The sequence below is a fragment of the Diceros bicornis genome, chromosome 8, assembly GCF_020826845.1.
Source record: "Diceros bicornis minor isolate mBicDic1 chromosome 8, mDicBic1.mat.cur, whole genome shotgun sequence".
NCBI classification, from domain to species: domain Eukaryota; kingdom Metazoa; phylum Chordata; class Mammalia; order Perissodactyla; family Rhinocerotidae; genus Diceros; species Diceros bicornis.
The window spans coordinates 43,208,123-43,223,079 of record NC_080747.1 but is presented as its reverse complement, the minus strand read 5'-3'; the positions used below and the strand labels follow the sequence as shown (position 1 = coordinate 43,223,079).

Below are 14,957 nucleotides of genomic sequence, written 5' to 3'. Positions count from 1 at the left end.
CCTATATTTCTTTATATAACCTCTGCCTCTATATTATTGTGCCCGAACAATTATAATACCCTACTTCTACTAGTCTCCCTAACTCTAGTTCTGCCTCCTTCATCCCATTCTTTATATTGTAGCCAGAATGATCTTGCAAAAGAACAAATCTGTTAGTATCACTTCCCTGTTTAAAACCTTCAGTGTCTTCATATTGCCATTGGTGGGGAGGGTTTACCTTCATGTGGCCTTTCATGATCTGCTCACCTCATCATTCTCATCTCTTACCACCACCTCTATTACCCCATCCCTGTCCCTAGGTTTTTGCCCTAATCATGCTGAACTACTTGTAGTACCCTAAAATCACATTTCCTCCACACATCTTTAGACCTGTGCATATACTGTTCTTTTGGCATCAAATTTCTCTGTCTCTTAGCCTGGTGAACTTTTATTTATCCTTTAGATCTCAGCTTAGGTATTGCTTCTTCCAGGAGGCTTCCTTAACTTCTCTGTTTCTCCTGTGTATTGCACAGGGCATTTTATGCGTTTCTCTGGGAAGCGTCTCAAATGCAAGGGCTGTGTCTGTTTCATCATTTTATTTTTGTGAGGAAGATCGGCCCTGAACTAACATCTGCCAATCCTCCTGTTTTTGCTGAGGAAGACTGGCCCTGGGCTAACATCCATGCCCATCTTCCTCCACTTTATATGGGACGCCGCCACTGTATGGCTTGACAAGCAGTGCGTCGGTGCGCGCCCAGGATCCGAACTGGCCAACCACGAGCCACCACAGCGGAGCACGCGCACTTAACCGCTTGCGCCACCGGGGCCGGCCCCTGTTTCATCATTTTAAAATTACCATTAGCGTAGTGTTGAACACTTGTAAATATTTGCTCAGTAATATTTGCTGAAAGATAAATATATGAAGTATAATTTTTAAGGAATCATTAATTAACTATAACGTGTTTTTACTAAATTTCTTTGATTTAAAGCCAGGAATAATTTTTACATTTATTAGCCATTTGTTTTCTTCATGGATCTTTTAGTTATACCTTTTGTTCGTTTTTTTGGGCTGAGTTTTAACCTTTTTCTGAATAACTTGTAGAAAGCCTTTTATGGTAAAGATATTAATATTTCATCATGCTGGAAATGTTTAAGTCTTTTATTTTGAGTGTTTATTTTTGTAATAAATAATAGGTATCCCTATATGTTATGTCTTTTATTCTTCACAACGGCCTCCTTAGGTAAGAATTCTGAGGCTTAGGATGATTAAGCAGATTATACAAAGATTTCCATCCATGCCTTTCTGACTCTAAACTCCATGGGTCTTAACTTCTGTACTTCCTCCTTCTCCAGCATGCTGGGTTTATTAGCTCCTTTAATTCTGACCGAGTAACTCCATCCCAAAGTACTTAAAACCAGTTAGGACACTGGGATCTGGCTTCTGAATTTTACTTCGTGCACATTTTAGGAATTCAGTCCTGTTGCTCTGGTGTTTTTGACTCAGACCTCTGATTTTTATTTGATTTCTTCAGTTTCCAGGGCTGTTTTTTTGTTGTTGCTATCAAAAAAATCCTTTTTTGAGGACTGGCCCAGTGGTGTAGTGGTTAAGTTCACACACTCTGCTTTGGCAGCCTGGGGTTCACAGGTTTAGATCCTGGCTACAGACCTACATACCGCTCATCAAGCCATGCTGCGGCAGGCATCCCACATATAAAGTAGAGGAAGATGGGCATGGATGTTAGCCCAGGGCCAATATTCCTCAGCAAAAAGAGGAGGATTGGCAATAGATTTTAGCTCAGGGCTAATCTTCCTCACCAAAAAAAAAAAAAAAAATCCTTTTTTGTTCTCAAAAATGCTCTCTTTTTTGTTTTTGTTATCAAAAATATCCCCTTTTGTTGCTGTCATATTGCATGTACAGTATATTCTTGATTTAAAAAAAAATTTAGAATGGGCATTGGGTGGGTCAGAAGCAAACTTGAGTGTAAAGTTTGGCCCTGACTTTGGTGTGGCAAGATTAAGTTGGTTTCAGTTAATTCAGTTATTTGTCATTGCTTGTTGAGTATTTAGTATTTGTCAGATATTCTGACAGGTCCTAGTAATAGATGAATAAGTAAAGTATCACCCCTGCTTTGAAGGAACTCATGATTTGGAGGAATATGAACACTGAGAATGTTATAGTGACATCCACTTCTGCAATGAAAAACAGTAAGAACACAGCAATTCCCAATTTTCTTTGTCAGTGAAAGAACATTGCTAATTGAAATTGACAGTCTTCTAAAGTTTACCATACCCAAAATTTTGAGGAAAATTCACCCTAGTTTTAGTTCTTGAAGGTGAAAATGAAAACTAAAGTAGACACACACACACACAAAGTGGAGAGATGGAGGAAGAAACAAAATGTGAACCAGCCGTAATCTGAATAGTCGGCTCCTTAATAAGCACTATGTGAAGAGGATCATCAATCATGACCTTTTCTGTATTAGCTGATACAGAGACTTCAATGAAAGTAATTAATATACATTCATTAGCATTTTAAAGCAATCATTTGATTAAACTTTTATCAGACTTTCTAGGTGCTTTCTTCATTATAAGGAATGTATGTTTGGAACTATTGAGAACAAATTTATAGGAGAACTATTAAATTGTAAATACTATGGCAGGTCCTATGCAGTTGCTCTTATTATGCTTTGGATCATGTCATTAGTCTATATCATGGTCTGTTATAGGAGAGGCCTAAGAAATTCTTTGTTGTTAACCAATTCCTTCACTTTATTAAGTGCATATAATCTCTAACCTAGAGTTTGAATTTATTTGATCCTTAAATACTTACTGACTCGAAATGAGTAATTGACATTTATTTTATTGATGTCATAGTGGCTTATAACATTGTGTAAATTTCAGGTATACATTGTTACATATCAGTTTCTGTATAGACTGCATTGTGTTCACCACCAATGGTCTAGTTTTTATTCGTCACCATACGTATGTGCCCCTTTTGCCCTCCCCCACCCCCTTCTCCTTTGGCAGCCACTAATCTGTTCTCCTTATCTATGTGTTTATCTTCCACATATAAGTGAAATCATATGGTATTTCTTTGTCTGACTTATATCATTTAGCATAATACCCTCAAGGTCCATCCATGTTGTCACAAATGGCACGATTTTGTCTTTTTTATGGCTGAGTAGTATTTCATTGTATATATATACTACATCCTCTTTATCCATTCATCTGTTGATGGGCACTGGGTTGCTTTCATGTCTTGGCTATTGTGAATAATGCTACGATGAACACAGAGATTCATAAGTCTTTTTGAATTGTTGCTTTCATGTTCTCTGGATAAATACGCAGTAGTGGGATAGCTGGATCACATGGTATTTCTGTTTTTAAGTTTTCGAGAACAGAATTTTTGAAAACTTCATACTGTTTTCCATAGTGGCTGCACCAGTTAGCATTCCCACCAGCAGTGTATGAGGGTTCCCTTTTCTTCACATCCTCTCCAACACTTGTTATTTTTTGTCTTGTTAATTATAGCCATTCTGATTGGTGTGAGGTGATATCTCATTATAGTTTTGATTTGCATTTCTCTAATAGTTGGTGATGTTGAACATCTTTTCATGTGCCTGTTGACCTTCTGTATATCTTTGGAAAAATGTGTGTTCCTATCCTTTGCCCATTTTTTGATTGGATGATTCATTTTTTTGTTGTTGAGTTGTGTGAGTTCTTTATATATTTGGGGAATTAACCTCTTGCTGGATATATGATTTGCAAGTATTTTTTCCCAGTTTTGTAGCTCTCAGTGTACAAGTCTTTTGCTTTTTTGGTTAAGTTTATTCCTAAGTATTTTATTCTTTTTAATGCTATTGTAAATGGCATTGTTTTCTTAATTCTCTTTTCAGATTGTTCGTGCATAGAAATGCAACTGATTTTTGTGTGTTGATTTTGTGTCCTGCAACTTCGATATTTATTCTAACGGGTTTTTTGTGGAATCTTGAGAGTTTTCTACGTATAAGATCATGTAATTTGTGAACAGGGATAATTTTACTTCTGACATTCCAATTAGGATGCCTTTTATTTCTTGCCTGATTACTCTAGCCTGGACTTCCAGTGCTATGTTGAATCGAAGTGGTTAAGAGTCGCATCCTTGCATTGTTCCTCATCTTAGAGGAAAAGCTTTCAGTTTTTAGCTGTTGAGCATGATGTTAGCTGTGGACTTTTCATATATGGCCTTTATTATCTTGAGAAAATTTCTATCTGTTCTAAGTGTTTTTATCATGAAAGAGTATCGAATTATGTCAAAGGCTTTTTCTGCATTGAGATAATCGTTTGATTTGTATCCTTGGTTCTGTTAATGTGGTGTATCACATTGATTTTTTGTATGTTGAAACATCCTTGCATCCTAGGGATAAATCCCACTTGGTCATGGTGTATGATCCTTTTAATGTGCTGTTGGATTTGGGTTGTTAGTATTTTGTTGAGAATTTTTGCATCTGTATTCATCAGGAATGTTGACCTATAGTTTTCTTTACTTGTGGAGTCTGTCTGGCTTTGGTGTCAGGGTAATGTTGGCTTCATAAAATGAGTTTGGATGTGTTCCCTCCTCTTCAGTTTTTTGGAAGAGTTTGAGAAGGATTGGTGTTAATTAATTCTTTAAATGTTTGGTGGAATTCTTCAGTGAATCTGTTTGATCCTGGGGTTTACTTTGTTGGGAGGTTTTTGATTACCGATTCAATATCCTTGCTAGTTATGGGTGTGTTAAGATTTCCTGTTTCTTCGTGATTCAGTCTTAGTGGGGTGTATGTCTCTAGGAATTTATCCATTTCTTCTAGGTTATATAATTTGTTGGCATTTAATTGGTCATAGTAGTTTCTTATGATCCTTTGTATTTCTATATTTCTGTGGTATCAGTTGTAATATTTTCTTTCATTTCTGAATTTACTTATTTGAGTTTTGTCTTTTTTCCTAAGTCTAGCTAAAAGTTTGTCAGTTTTGTTGATCTTTTCTAAGAACTCTTTGTATTGGTTTTTACTATTGTTTTTCTAATCTCTATTTTGTTTATTTCTGCTTTAATCTTTATTATTTCCTTCCTTCTGCTAACTTTGGGCTTATTTGTTCTTTTTCTGGTTCTTTGAGGTTTACTGTAAAGTTAGGGTCTTTATTTGAGAGCTTTCTTTTTTTTAATGTAATGTTTATCACTATGAACATCCCCCTCAGTATTGCCTTTGCTTTATCCCATAAGTTTTGATTTGTTATGTTTTTGTTTGTCTCAAGATATTTTCTCATTTCTCTTTTGATTTCTTCTTTGACCCATTGATTGTTCGAGTGTTGTTTAATTTCTACACATTTGTGAATTTTCCAGTTTTTCTTGTGTTATTGATTGCTAGTTTTATTCCATTGTGGTTAGAAAAGATATTTGGTATGATTTCAGTCTTCTTAAATTTGCCAAGTTTTGTCTTGTGACCTAACATGTGATCTATTCTGGAGAATGTTCCATGTACAATTGACAAGAATGTGTATTCTGTTGCTATTGAGTGGAATAGTCTGTATATGTCTATTAAGTCAATTTGGTCTGTAGTGTTGTTCAAGTTGTCTGTTTCCTTATTGATCTTCTGTCTGGATGTTCTATCCATTTATCGATACTGGGATATTGAAATCTACTATTATTGTGTTGCTGTCTATTTCTCTCTTCAGTTCCATCAATGTTTGCTTCAGATATTTGGGTACTCTGATGTTGGGTGTTTGTATATTTATAATTGTTATGCCTTCCTGATGAATTGACGTTTTTATCATTATACAGTGTCCCTTGTCTCTTGTGACAGTTTTTGACTTAAAGTTTATTTTTTCTGATGTAAGTATGGTCATTCCTCCCCTCTTTTGGTTACCATTTGCATGGAATATCTTTTTCCAGTCTTTCACTTTCAGCCTATATGTGTCCTTAAATCTAAACTGGATCTCTTTTAGACAGCGTGTAGTTGGATCTTGTTTTTTTTTTTCAATCCATTTAACCACTCTGTTTTTTTCACTGTTGACTTTATCTGTTTACATTTAAAGGAATTACTGATAGGGAAAGACTTTTATGTTCATTGTTAATTGTTTTTGTCTTCTTGTAGTTTTTTGACACTATTTTCCTCTCTTTTTGTCTTCACTTGTGTTTCGTTGATTTTTTTTTTTTTTTTGTGGTGGCATGTTTGATTCCTTTCTCGTTTCCTCTTGCATATCCTCTATAGGTGTTTTCTTTATACTTACCATGGGTCTTACGTAAAATATCTTACAGTTTTAACAATCTATTTTAAGCTTATAACAACTTAACTTCAAAAACTCTTCTTGTTTACTTCTCTCCCCCACCACACTTTATGTTATCGATGTCAGAAATTACATCTTTTTATATTGTGTATCCATTAACATATTTTTATAGTTATATTTATTTTTATACTTCTGTCTTCTAACTTCTATACTAGAATTAGAAATGATTGTTTTGGTTTCTTTTTTATTTTTAAGTTGTTGTCTTTTAGAAAGAATTTGTAGAGTTTAACATTTATTATGTACATTTTTGTGACAAAGTTCTGAATTTTGTTATGTTTAAAAATTATTTTAAAACCTTTTTCATGATAAACTTCTAATAAGTTGAATAAATGTAATAAATAAATTTTTTATTGTTTAAACAGAATTCTGAGACTGATGGTCAGCCATATAGAAGAATACATTGAACCTATAGTTTTCTGAAGAATCCATTCAAAAGATCCAAAAAATACAAAAGGTAATGAGAAAATTGTATCTTAGAATGCAATTTGGAATGACATTTTTCCAGAAAAATATATAAAAGGATCCATAAACTATTTTGACACACTAGTTTGAGGAAAATTTCATTAAAAAATTTTTCCTGTTGTATTACCCCAAAACATTTATTGTGCCAGCTATATTCAGATACTATTTTAGATACTGGGAACAAAACAGAAGCTATCTCTGCTCTCATGAGGATTGCATTCTAAAGTGAGGGAGGACAAATAATAAACAAACAAATGAAAAAATTATGGTTAGTTCTATGCAGAGAATTAAAATGGATAATTTGATAGAGACTGGTGATTGCATTCATCAGGTAGTCAGAAAAGCCCTCATTGAAGAAGAGTTTTTCAGTTGAGATCTGAATGACAAGAATCTGTCAGCCCTGTGAAGATTTGAGAGAGGAGATTTATAGGCAGTGAAACAAAAATGACCATGGAATCCTTGAGGAACAGAAAGAGCAAATGTGGCTGGAATGTAATAAGTGAGGGGAAGAGTATATGGAGTTCAGATTGGAGAAGAAAACTGGGAGAGGAGAAAATTTACAGAGCAAGTCAAGTGTTCTCTTTTGCTCTATGATATTGTAGACACCTGTAAAATCTGTAGAAATATCAAGAAGGTAGTTGGATATTTGACTCTGAAGTTGAGAATCTGGTCTAGGGGTGTGGATTTGGCAGTTATTGGCATAGAGAGATACTTAGAGGCATATGTCTGGATGAAATTATCTAGGAAGTGTGCATAGATTGAGAAGGATTTAGCCCTGGGACATGCCAGTATTAATCAGAGGAAAAGGAGCAGCCAGTGAATTGAGTGGAAAAGTAGGAAAGTCTTCTGTTACAGAAGCCAAGAAAAGAAAAGTATTTAATAAAAGCAGAAGTGGTCAGTTACATCACATGTTACCAAGAGGTCAACTAGAGAGTAAAGCAGCCATTAATTAGGTTTGGCAACATGAATGTCACTGATAACTCTTAAGAGTGAACAATCTCAGTGGGAGTGGGTGAGGATGAAAGCCTCATTAAAATTGAAGAGAATGGGACCTTCCAGTTAAAGATGGCAAAAAATACAATCAAATTCTGTTTCCTCTTCAAACTCCATTAAAGCTAAAGTAAAAAGATCTTTTACAAAAGACATAACTTCACAAGAACAAATAGAATGGGAGAGGAAACAATTGCAACAAAATTTTGGAACCTGAAAAGCAAAGTATGGTACTGTCTTGTAGAGCCTAGAATCCTAAGCCAGCTGGGGTAATGCTGAGAAACAAACTTCATGGCACTGTAGAACCTCTAAAATGTTCAGGAATTGAAAACACTCTTTCCTTTGCAAGTCAGAGTGAGGGTGGGACAAAAAACAGGACAATTTGTTGCAAATCTGTTTATGATGTGATTAAGAGGCGATTATACTCCAGAGATCCTTTTCCTGACTTTGGAATCCCAGGCAACTAACTGCACCTTCCCCAACTCAGCAGAAGACTGAGATTTATTCTCTAGAAAGGATGAAAATAGAGGGGCACTAAACATAGTTGATAATGGGAGAACCATATTGAAAATAAGGGGATTAAGAACCTAGGCTACCATATTTTTATAATTTTCAGTCAATAGTCTAGAAGATTCTTCTCTGGAAATTATAACCAGCCTAAGAGAAAAGATCTGAAGATACTGACATTAAGCATTCCCCCAAGGAAATATTCCAGCCTGAGTTTCCTGCAGTAAGGTTCATAGTCAGCAAGCCCTATCACACAGAGCTGCAGTGATGTTTTTAGTACCCTACCCTTAAATATGAGCCTGTGGCAAGAGATCACTAGCTTTTTTAGGAAAGCCTCTTATGTGAGAGTCAAAGAGAAAACCCAAAGAGAAAATACCAAGTTAGGGGAAATGGAGACCAGGTAGGCAGGTAAAAATTGAAGCAAACACAAAACTATCATTTAATAGTTTCAGGAGAGGTAAGAGGAGATGCTAAATCCATGAAACATGGAAGAGAAACCATAAGAAATGAAATTAGAAATGAAAAACTGAGTGGAAGGGTTTAAAAATAAAACTCAGCTACTGAAAATAAAGCAAAGAGAAAATGGGAGAGAAAAAATAAGAAAATTGGAGCAACCGTTCAAGATTTCCAATGTTGAAATAACAGGAGTTCCAAAAAGGGAGAATAGAGGAAATAGAGAGGAGAATTAGAGAATGATTGAACAAAACCCTCCAGAATTAGAGAACACAAGTTTTCAGGTAGAAAGAACCTGTAGAGTGACAATAGATATGAAAATAAGTCCAAAATAGGACATATCACTATTAAATTTTAAAACATAGGGAAGCTTCCAGAATTAGAGAAATAGCAGGTCACATATAAAGGATCAGTAATCAGAATGGCTTTCAACTTCTTGATACCGTACTGGAAGATCGACAGTGGAGTCTTCGTAATTCTGAGTGAAAAATGGTTTCCAACCCAGTATTCAGTATCCAGCTAAACTATTAAGGATTAAGGATAGACTAATGACAATTTCAAACTTCTGATGTCACAAAAATTTTATCTGCCATCCCCTTTCTGGGCAGTTATTATAGGAGGTAGTCAACAAAAATAAAGAAGTAAACTAAAAAAGATAAAGCCATGGGATACAAGAAACAAGGAATGCAACTTAAGTAGAGACCCAGAAAATCACCAGGAAGATAGTGTATAGTGATCACAGATGACATCTTGTCACCAGTTATAGAGAGCATCCACTCCCAATAGAAGGTTCCAAGAAAAATACCTCTGAGAAGATTAAATTGGTAGAATGTGTAATGTGTTTGAAAATATTAACAGTAGATTTAGACAGGGAAGAGTTTGGGGCTGAATTGGTGATAAGTGTATAAACAACTAGGTAAATAATAAAACAATTATTAACTCTAAGGAAAATTACTCAGAAAAGGAAAGTAATTATGTAGCTCAGCTGTGAATTGAATTTACAGAGTCATAATAATGTTAACTCTGAATATAACCACCTAGCCAAAATTAAGATATTGGAAATTTGGGCAAGTGTGCATGTATATAAGGATGAGGGAATCAAAGAGAGCTTAATTCTTATTTTTCTTAGAGTTCAATAGATGATGCCTAAAAAAATAAGAAACTTTTGAGAGCAAAAGGAGACACTTTTAATAATTACACTGGGACAACTCGGATGTGTTGGGACTGTGTAGGCACCCTACCTAAAACAGAAAGAATCAAGTAACAAAATAAATGATGTTAGAGATAGGGAGTTAACTACCAAAAGAAACAGTTAAAAGAGGTGAAAGTGGTGGAAAATGACAAATGAGGATCAGAGGACAGAGGACTTCTGATTTTTAAATAAGTCTTGTAAAACTGTTTGGACACTAAACTTTGAACATGTACTACATTGGTGAAAATAAACACTAAAAAGGGAGCAGAAAAGAAGGGCAGTACCTGAAGGGGATTGGTGGGTCAAGGGAGTGTTTGTTTTGTTTGTTTTTTAAGGTAAAATACTGAATTGTTGGTTAGAGTAATCCGGTTTAGAGGGAGAAATTAGTGATGTAGGAATGGAAAGCCTTGAGAGATGACAGCAGATGGACAGAGGACAAGTAGTATTGTGTTGTTAGTTTAATAATGACAGAATTGACACAGTTATTTTTTTTTTGAGGAAGATCGGCACTGAGCTAACATCTGCCAATCCTCCTCTTTTTTTTTGCTGCCGAAGACTGGCCCTGGACTGACATCCATGCCCATCTTCCTCCACTTTATATGGGACGATGCCACAGCATGGCTTGCCAAGCGGTGCATCGGTGCGTGCCCGGGGCCCGAACCGGCCAACCCTGGGCCGCCGCAGCGGAGCGCGTGCACTTAACTGCTTGCACCACCGGGCTGGCCCGACACAGTTATTTTTAATACAGTTTATTTTTAATACAGAATGTGTTGTTTTATTTGTAAGAGTTCTTTTCCGAAGATGGACTTTGCAGACACTGAGATTTTCTGTTACTTATGTATAATGTTGCATGCCGAATTAAAAACATATCTGCTTCTGTATTTGGCAAAGTTTGAATTGTTTATAAAGTTTCTTATAGTTACTAATATCTTCCCATTTGGTAAATATTTTTTTAAAGCTTGTTTTTCAAATGATATTTATAAAAGATTTATGCTGTCCTTCCCTCTATGGTCATAAAATAGTAATGTGGTGCTTACTCAGCTGGGAAGTCACATCACTGAATGAGCTCAAGTTGCTTATGCAAAGGAGCATTTGATTCCCAGCTGTAACTTGATCCTTTATAATGTAATTTGTGAACTTTGGATTCCAGTGACAGTAACTGATCCTTTTAGAGACATATTATTGCATACCATACTGGTCTAGTAATGTCAATATTTAAGAAAAAAGACTTTTAATAATAAAATTTAATCTGTATTAGATTGTATACTTGGAATTCCTTGCTGTGTGTAGGGACATCACATGTCTTCTAAAACTGAATCCTTAGAATCCATAGCATGGGCAAGTGTGATTCTGGCTAGTCTTTTTGTCCTGAAAGCCTGAGTCCTAGGGTAGTCCCCAAACAAGACATTTTGGCTGTACCCCGTTAACGGCTTTGTTTTGTTAAAATTAATTTGACACTATTTAAAGAAGTTAAGAGGAATCTTCTCACAATTGTTCTAGAGCGTGTAGTCAGGCCTATTTCACTTCTTCTCTTACCTGTCCCTTAACTATAGCAGGTCGGTCAATTGGCTGGAAAAGTAGAGAAAAGATCTTGGACTAGACTATTAGAGATATAGTCTATGTGGTTCAGTTAGCTGGACAAAAAATAATATTTGGGAAAATATTGTTAACAACAATCGTAAAATAGCCTAATAAAGCATCAGTCTGTATCTTCTAAATCATTTTGGATTCACTCTTCTTGGAGTCAGGATGGCCCTTCCTGTAATCTAAGCCCTAATTCTTGGAGTCCTTTTTTTTTTTTTTTTGCCCTTCCTTTTGATAATGGTGTCTTATAAGGCTCAGATCTGGCATTTTAACTTGAAACTGAAACTGTTCTTTTTTATTTTATTTATTTACTTATTTTTTTGTGAGGAAGATTAGCCTTGAGCTAACATCTGATGCCAATCCTCCTTTTTTTGCTGAGGAAGATTGGCCCTGGGCTAACAGCCCTGCCCATCTTCCTCTACTTTATACGTGGGATGCCTGCCACAGCATGGCTTGACAAGCGGTGCGTCGGTGCGCGCCCGGGGTTGGAACCCGCAAACCCCGGGCTGCCAAAGCGGAGCGCACACGCTTAACCGCTATGCCACCGGGCCAGCCCCTGTTCTTTTTTAATTCACCCTAATTGGCTCGGTTACCTTTGCACTGTTCTTTTTGTTCTGGTGATAGAACCAACCTCTGTTATTAGCATGATGGTAAGTATGTCTGTTGGACCAGAGGGTTGTACTTAGGTGATCTTTAAAGTCTCTTCTAACTCTAAAATACTATAATTCTGTGTTCCATCTGCTGATGTTGACCCAGACACTTAAAATCAGTATTTTATCCTAGTGCTAGTTCTTTTTATTTTTACCTCTGACTCCCTCACTCATTTTCTCTTAAGAACTCTTAGCCCTTCACAGTCCCACTTCTGCAGCCATAACCTCATAGGCAATGCAGCATCATTTATCAAGGGTTATTCTCTCTCCCTTTCATGAATGTACATTTGAAAACAGTGATAGAATATTTTAGAATCTCAGGTTCTGAGAACACCTTTAATCTTCTCTAGTTTAGTTGGAGTTAAACATTACACTACTTTAAATTTTTTGTTGTTGTTGAGGAAGATTGGCCCTGAGTTAACATCCATTGCCAATCTTCCTCTTTTTGCTGAGGAAGATTAGTCCTGAGGTAACATCTGTGCCCATCTTGCTCTATTTTATATGTGGGACGCCTGCCACAGCATGGCTTGATGAGCGGTGCATAGGTCTGCGCCTGGGATCCGAACCTGCGAACCCTGGGCCGCCGAAGTGGAGTGCGCGAACTTAACTACTATGCCACTGGGCTGGTCCCACACAATTTTCTAAATTTTAAATCAAAATTATAGTAGTTAAAGTAGAATTTCCTGTGCCTCAAAACTGTTAGGATAATTACTAGACTTAAGGTGGTTATTTAATATTTAACTCATGACTATAGGACATAAGTACGTTGTGTGGATAAAACCTGCCTTATACTTTAGAAAAACTATATAGAATATAGAGAGACAAATGTTAGGCATATGGTTCAGTTTTAAAGTAGTAAATTTTAATTCCTTCAATGTTGATATGACTCTTTATAATAAGGCTGTTCTCTACTTACTTTGCCTTCACCCCTCTGCCACTCTAATTCTCACTTTATGCTCTGGTAATTAAAACTGTAACATGCCTCGATTTTTCTCTAAAGAAAATGCTGAACCTCTTAAGTTTCTCAAATATGTTGCTCTCTCATCTCATAAAGACCTATGCCTTTGCAAATTTCTATTCTTGTGGCTTAGAGTCCTTTCAACTGTTACCTCGTCTCGTCCTCTAGTCTTATTTCTCAAACTTAAATGGTCATACAAATCACATGGGGGCCTTGTTAAAATGTAGATTCTGATTCAGTAGGACTGGGGTGGGGCCCAGGATTCTGTCTTTTAACAAGCTGTCATATGATGCCAGTGCTGATGGTGAATGGACCATATTTTCAATAACAACATTCTAGATTACCTGACAACTCATTATCATTGAGACAATGACTCCTCCCTATATACTTTCATTATCACTTTTATTATAATTATTTAGGTAGCTATCTCCCTATTCAATTGCAGTTTTTTTGCCTGTAGGGACTGTATCTTTCATCCTTATATCCCCAAAGTTTAGCATACTGTTTAACAGAAAATAGAATTTCAGCAAATGTTTATTGCTGATTAGATGGTGTTATTACAGCCTGTTTACAGTTACATAGTCTAATACATATACTGAATATTGAGTAGCTTTTAATTTTGATTATTTTATAATAGAAACAAAATGAATTATGGACCTCAATTTTTTTTCCCTGTAGTCCTTTTTTAGAAGGAAAAAAGCTTTAACTGTGCCCGAGCTAAAGATATTAGCTTGAAAATAATGTTCTAGCCTTTGGTACAAACAAAAACATTTTTAAGTCTGTATAATAACATAATAGTATTTCTCAAGATTACTATGTTTGTAGAAATAAGTTTTTTAGAAAATTAATGACCATTTATCTTTTTTCCACTCAAGGAGAAGTACAAATGTCTACCACAAGACGAAAACGTAGTATGTTATGTTGTTTACCGTAAGCTGTAGTAAAATGAGCTCGATGATTGACAGGTATGTTTTTAGAGACTGTCTATTTCAAATTATATAAAGCTGTTTTAAAATTCACTATTAGAGTAATGGTCTATATTAAACTGATAGAAGGAGTTTTGTGCTTAAATTACTCTTACATTTAATTTCTGTGTTGAGCAAACATAGTGTAATAGTAAGAAAGATATATTATCTATAGCCAAAGTCAACAGTGGATGATTTGTTTTCTAAAGGGGTTTTGAGCTATAATTTTGAGTGATTTGGTCAGAGCTGTTCTGAAAGAAATTGTGACGACTGTAAATGTTTCCTTGGTACCTTATGGAATCTTCTATCTCCTTATCTCTTGTCTTTTTTTCTCGTTATCTATTGGTGCTAACTTCATCCCTTTAAGCATTTTAGTATTTGTGACTGATAAGAGGTAACTGTACCATCATGCGTTGCATAATGATGTTTTGGTCAATGACAATGGTCCCATAAGTTTAGTACCTTATAGCCTAGGTGTGTAGTAGGCTATACTGTCTAGGTTTGTGTAAGTACACTCTGGTGTTTGCACAACAACGAAATCGTCTAATAATGCATTTCTCAGAACGTATCCCTGTCATTAAGCAACACATAACTGTAATTAGGATTTCATTAGTTGAAATTATAATCTTTAAATCTTACTCTTGGGAAAAGAATGAACCTCGTTGTTTCTTTGTTAAGGGTTTTATTTTTTTACATTTTAATATCTCTGACATTGGGATTCATCTTACAGTTGGCTTATCATAGTTTAATTGGTAGCATTTTTTTCTTTCTTAGTGGCACATAAAATACTAAGTCTTACAGTCAATGGTGTCTTAAATTTGATGAAATACAGTAACATTTTAAGCATCTACTCTTTGATAGCTAATGTGCAGAATACTTTTTTTTTTTTTTTTTTGTGAGGAAGATCAGCCCTGCGC

General features: G+C 35.6%; 1 protein-coding gene across 8 annotated transcripts in view; it reads left to right on the top strand.

The window, feature by feature from the left end:
• The window catches only part of CLOCK (clock circadian regulator), a 119,220-nt gene that overhangs the window by 45,028 nt on the left and 59,235 nt on the right, over nucleotides 1-14,957 (top strand). For all 8 annotated transcript variants that reach the window (XM_058547109.1, XM_058547105.1, XM_058547108.1 and 5 more), the window contains 2 exons: nucleotides 6,642-6,733; nucleotides 13,951-14,040. In XM_058547109.1, coding sequence (XP_058403092.1) covers nucleotides 13,994-14,040 — 47 coding nt within the window. In that variant the 5' untranslated portion in view covers nucleotides 6,642-6,733; nucleotides 13,951-13,993. The remainder of the gene's footprint in view (nucleotides 1-6,641; nucleotides 6,734-13,950; nucleotides 14,041-14,957) is intronic.